The following is a 5,964-nucleotide window of genomic DNA, read 5'->3' as shown; positions in this document are numbered from 1 at the left end:
TGTGCATTTCAACGCATATTAAAGAAATTCAATGCAGCTACACTTAGGGATAGTCGTAAGTCTTAGTTGTGTTATGGAAGTGTTTATCACTCTGGCTGTTTCCTCCTATGCAAACGTGGAAATGGTCATGAACTGGACACAATTAGGGATTTACGTGTACATTAACTATTGGGATGCCAAAACGCATTGTACACGATGACGTCATTCAAAACGGTCTAAAATTTCTTTACTTCAATTGTAACCTTTTCTTTTTAGAACAGGCAACAATGTGTTTACGTTATTAGGTTGTCCTTGAATTGTTTTATTACATTCGGTTTACTGGTGTTTGAAAACTTGTATCTTAAAGCATTTTTGCAAGAAAAAGGTTTTTGCGACAGTCCAAATCGAAAATTTAACATGACGAGATACTTCAACATACTCAGTGGATGTTAGGCTACATAAACAGAGAACAAAGATCGGGGATTTTGATGACTAGTTTCCTGGCTAAATCTAGTGAAAATCTTACATAGGCATGAATGAAAATCAGAGATAAACTTTCTTTGTAATTTCGAAGTTTAAGGAACAGTTTAATTCCATTTAAAAAAATCTTTCATGAGATTTTTCAATAATTAAATCACATTGATCGTCACACTGAAAGAGTTATTTTAAATTAAAAAAATGTGCATAGGCTTAACACTAAAGCCTATCATACTGCAGTGTACAATGACTAAACTTTCCCGGTCACGAATTAAGATCGCTTGAAGTCATATTGCACCGTGAAAAATAATCCCATGTGCTCACCAAGTTCTAATCCTACTCCACAGGGGTTTTCGGAGGGTACCGTTAGGGGGTTTCCCATATCCGCCTTCGGTCCCCGGGACTTCTCAGGCTTTTTCCCTGAATTGATAAACCCGCTTGTGAAAAGCAGTGTAATATTTGGGTCAGTGACATACACAGGTCGCAATATACGACTTTTAACTGAGCTAAAAACTTCAAAGTTGAGTTAACATTGAGGCAATGATAGAGAAAAAGCCACCATGTGGATTCATAATCATTATAAACAGGAAATGCACAGTCATAAAGCTAACGTGAAGGCGACGGTACCGAAACCAATTCTGACGTTATGTTGACCGTAGAATTGTACAACACTTATACCTCTTCAACTTACACGTAGCAATAGGCCACTCGGCTAGCCTTTCAAAAAAATGTGTTTCGCTCACGTGGCACTGACTGCCCATGTGTAAAATCAATCCTACTGTAGCTTGGGTCTTGTTCCGGATACATCAAGTCCGGGAACAAACAAGTTTTCAAATCCCTTGATACTGTTTTCTAAGGAAGCGTATTGCTGCCAACGCAAGAAGTATTTCAACTGCTTTAAACAACTTATTATCTCCTTTCAACGACTTAGTTATTAATGAGATAGTTAAGTAGTTTGTAGTCGTAGTTAAGTAGTTAGGATGTTGTTTAAACGAGATAACATTTTTTTTGCGTTGGCAGCAATACGTTTCCGTAGTTTCCAATAAGGCTGGAACATATTGGCAACCTGCCCAACCCCGTGACTCACGCAGCTCACATTGTTCCTAGAAACAATAAATCCATTCGATCCCACAGCTATTTAAGCCGGAAGAAAACTTAACATGAAATATTCACGTCTCTGTGACTGTCCAGTGCGCCATCCAGTCCTCAGAATCAACCGCATATTGCACCATGAAATACATCGCTGTACTTTTGGTACTTCTTGGAGCCTTTGCCTACGTAAGTCTTGCGACTTTTACGCTATAATTTTCAGTAATCACTCGGTCTTATGTTTTTCTTTGGAAATTGAATTTGAAGTTACTCTTCCATGTTTGGGGGCTGCAGACACAAATCCAAACGTCCAGAAAGAGGACGTTTTGAAATATGAAAGGCCTGAATAAAAGCCCTTTGTGCAGAAGTCGCTGTTTCCCTCAATAATTCTGGCATGAAAACAAGACACAAAGTTGTCATGGTTCCTGGGAGCAGGCAATACCATGATTTTTTTCCAGGGGAACCACTTTTTTAGTAATCGAAAAAGGCTAAAAAGTGGTTAACTGCCTTTCAGACAAACCGATGGAACATTTCATCAGTAACCGATTATACACCAACCACAAGATCAACTCAAGTATTGGTTTGAAAATGATTAGGACCCGTTGACACGATTTCATTGCAGCTGCACAAGGCTGAAGCAGTCACCGGTCAAAGCATTGCAAACGTTGCCCTGGGGTACGTGGGGAGCACTCGTTGGGCGCTTACATCTTCGACGTGGCCTGGAACAAACACAAATAAATGCAACATCTTCGTAGCAACTGTCCTTGAAGAGGCCGGGGCCAGCGTCCCTCAACGGTAGGTATAAGTCACTGCTCTTGTTTCATTTTCTTTTATCTTACATTTTGTGGGGTCTGTTTTATTACAAATATGTATTGAGGAATTCTTTTGATATCTGTTTATTAGAGTTAAACACTCCGAGTCCTTGTCTGCATTCCGCGGTTCAGAAATGTCTGAATAAGGAGGGATCAAACCTTTAAAAACGATCAGACTTTCAAACCTTACTATTCTGTCCACGAAAAAAATACTCTCTAAGTGCAAAAGAATGAACTTGACATTCACTCTCAGAGTAAGTCTCTTATAACACCCACTCCATAACAGTGCAACATTCACTCAAAAGAGTGAAACCTACTATCTCAGAAAGAGTTGCCCTTCATATTGCTCCGCTTTATGAGCGCTTTTCACTCTCTTGTGGTGGATACCATTAGGGACTTATACTCTTTTCGAGAGTGAATGTTTCTCTCTTTTGCCTTTTAGTTTCAAGATGCTCGAATAGCTTCCTTTGGTTTCTCCTTTTTGGTTCGATTCGTTTTATGCTTTGTTTTATTTTGATTTCTGTTTGGTTTTCTGTTGCTTTGGTTTGGCTTTCCAAATATTGTGTTGGAATGTTTGGGGGTTTGTCCATAATTCACACTGCGAGTTTGCTGAAAGTTGTTTTTTCCAAACATCTCACTACTTGTACAACAAAAACAAAACAAAACAGACCCTTGAATAGGTAAATGAGGCCACTGACCCTCGTAAACTAGATTTACGTCTGGCGCGAGGGACAAAGGCTCAAATAATGCTAGGTTACACATGCAGAAATGAACGTTGCTCTGTATGTTAATTAGCCAGTTAAATATTCTAACATTCCGAAAATTTCAGTACGCCATGACCGAATAACTTGGCTGCATCTGGAAATCTGCAATACTGGCTGTATAGCCACTTCCCATAGTGTCACGTGCAATTTAAAGCCAGTGATTTGGACAAGGATACAGGGGCGCAAAGGCAAACCTATCATCGCGGCCGCACCCAAGCGACCCGGCTCATTGAGCCTTGTCGCGCAAAGTCCGTGCTATTCGCACGACGAAACCATTATTAAGGAAGTTTAAGTGTCCATCCTTGGCTTAGACATTCAACAATTGTTATTGACTGTGTCAATGTGAGATATAATGAATTAACACGCGAGGATACTCACAGCGCCAGAGGTGAAGCGTCGGGATGCTGTGCACTGCCGAGGGTGTTAAAAACATCATATCCCACCTCACAGCAGTCCGCAATCGTCCTGTCGTACCACCATCTTATTTCTTCGCAAATATCCCCTTACCTAAACAGCTGAAGTCTCTCCCGGACCTGTGAACTAGCACATGCACCGATCATTTAATGATCCTTGGCAAAAGAGGGTCTTATTTTCAGCCGAAGGGGAAAAAAGATCCTCTTTTGCTCACTCACGGTCCCTTGGGGCCAATATATGTGCATTAGTGAACCCATTGCTAGTCCATATGTATAGATTATTAAGATGTGAGACTGCGCGAGAATCAGGGTAATAATGCGTTATATCGCCTGGTTACATGACCATTATGAGCAAATTAAAATACATGTACAATATTCGGTATAGAAGTATAGCCATTTTGCCAGAAAGGAACAGGGTGAATACTGAGAAAACTAACAAATGAATGTCCAATAACGATCTGCTGTCACAGGCACTGGTGGACCTGGTCCCCGATCGGGGCTAATGAGTGGGCCAACTCCAACTCCAACTATCTGACAAGCAGCAGTTGCTGGACAAGTGGCAGTGGCGGAATTGGTAACGTGGCCGCTTTGGGGGGCCATGTCGGCATCGTGACCAGCTCAAGCCAAACCACCAGTGCCACCGCGACGGCGGTTGTGACCAACGACTGGGGATTCAGGAGTGGCCAGTCCCCAGTTTTTTGGGAGTACACTTGTTAGAAAAATATTGAAACGGGTAGAGGTACCGCCGTACTCCTAGATAGCGCTTGACTGAATTTTGGCTGAAGTGTCTTTTACATTCATTGCTGTTGTAAAGTAACACTAACAGGATTGCCGCCTAGAAAGTTTGATGCTAACATCTTTAATGTTTTATGTGCTGTTTTTATCCTAAAAGAGCCGGGTAATGTAGGACTGTCTGACCCCAGGACCCGGCTGTCCCATTCCCGACTTTTTAAAAACTTGGCACGCAGATAAAGCACTCCTTATTAGTTTTTTAAGTTTAAACTCAATCTGATGTATGGTTTATTACGGTTGTTTGGAGTTCAAGGCCACACACGTCAGCCCGTGTGCATTGAGCACAGCAAAAGTTGGCTGTACGTATGACCACTTATCTCACAAAAGTGGTGCTAAGCAAAAACGTAACACTCGATTTTCACATACATGGTGTCATGCAAAGAGTTTGGGGTGGGGGTGGGGAGTTCTCAATCTTCGGCTCCTGAAAAAAAGTCATGTCACGATATCGGAAAAAAAGTCGGTGTGTGGTGCATTCAGCCCCGACTCTTTTAGTGTTGACTTGCTATTGATGGGACACAAGGGCGTAGATTCAAATCTACAGATTGGAGATGGAATCTCTAAACCAGCCGACTGCCATATTTTGGAACACGGGCTGATGTAAGGAGATTTTTTTTCTAACACACTCGGGCTGATGGATAATGCGATTATACACTCGCCGTAGTTTTCCCCTCTTTTCAAGGCATGACAAAAGAATATAGAACCGTATTATTATGATGAAAAAAAATAAAAAAATAAGTGTCAGATTCACTACAGCCCATTTTGTGGGCAGCATGCAGCTATTGTGCGCTAATTGTCCATGCTTACTGATGCTTAATGCACCATTTTGGTTCTAACAACTGATAAAATCATGTCGCAACTCCCTATTAACAGCTCTGCTTACGCACATTTGCATGACATGTATTAAAAAAAGAAGATTTGAAATACTTACCTTAAGAACAATGTCTTGGTATCAAATTATCAAATCTGACACCACTGAGAGCAATAGTCCCATATTACCTGCAAGTAATTTACCGATTTCTGTATTGGCTCCAGGATTACTTTTATTTTAAAGGACATTAATTTTACTGAGATCTATACGTGCACGTTGCGTCAGTATACTCAATAGACAGTTCAGCACCCGTTTTTCAATTCCTCTGCAAAGGCTGTCTTTTGGTTTTTTTCTGTTTTTTTCTTACTAATAAGTTCCCAAGTATAATGAAATGGACACTGATATCAATTGCAACATTATCTGGGTAACGTGATCTAAAGATGACGAAAACAAAAGTAAATAAAGTAATAAAACAAAGGATTTTTCTAATTGATAAAAAAATGAACCACTGGTAATAGCAGTGCAGTACAAACCAAGAAAAATATTTCTCACTCTCTGGAAAACTGATGGAATTGCTTTTGAACCAATGCAGACCTGCACACGTGGCAGTTTTACACAGAAACATTGTATTTGAATGTACGGCTAACTTGCTATATGTTGTTGCACTAGCGGAATAAATTTTCTTAAGTACAGAGCATGTGGCTATTTAGTTCCGGCTTATTTCATTGTGGTTTTGAAAGTTTGAAAACACCCAGTACTCGTATAACAGGTTGTGAAGTTTTTCTCCTGGGTGACTTAATGTTCGATAATGTTCTATTTATTCTTGGCCT

The 5,964-nt window shown here is 40.5% G+C and overlaps 1 protein-coding gene across 1 annotated transcript; it reads left to right on the top strand.

Moving 5' to 3' along the window:
• Positions 1 to 1,590: 1,590 nt before the first annotated feature.
• On the top strand, positions 1,591 to 5,829 carry LOC110985669 (uncharacterized). The gene is made up of 3 exons (XM_022246855.2): positions 1,591 to 1,734; positions 2,168 to 2,340; positions 4,005 to 5,829. Exons 1-3 carry the CDS (start codon positions 1,687 to 1,689, stop codon positions 4,249 to 4,251), a joined length of 468 nt encoding a protein of 155 aa, XP_022102547.1. The 5' UTR covers positions 1,591 to 1,686; the 3' UTR covers positions 4,252 to 5,829.
• Positions 5,830 to 5,964: the final 135 nt, after the last annotated feature.

Source organism: Acanthaster planci, linkage group LG04, assembly GCF_054643075.1.
Source record: "Acanthaster planci isolate LZ-2023a linkage group LG04, COTS_SCS, whole genome shotgun sequence".
In the NCBI taxonomy this organism is placed as follows: Eukaryota; Metazoa; Echinodermata; class Asteroidea; order Valvatida; family Acanthasteridae; genus Acanthaster; species Acanthaster planci.
The sequence above is the reverse complement of the archived record's forward strand: the minus strand, read 5'-3'. Positions and strand labels throughout refer to the sequence as shown.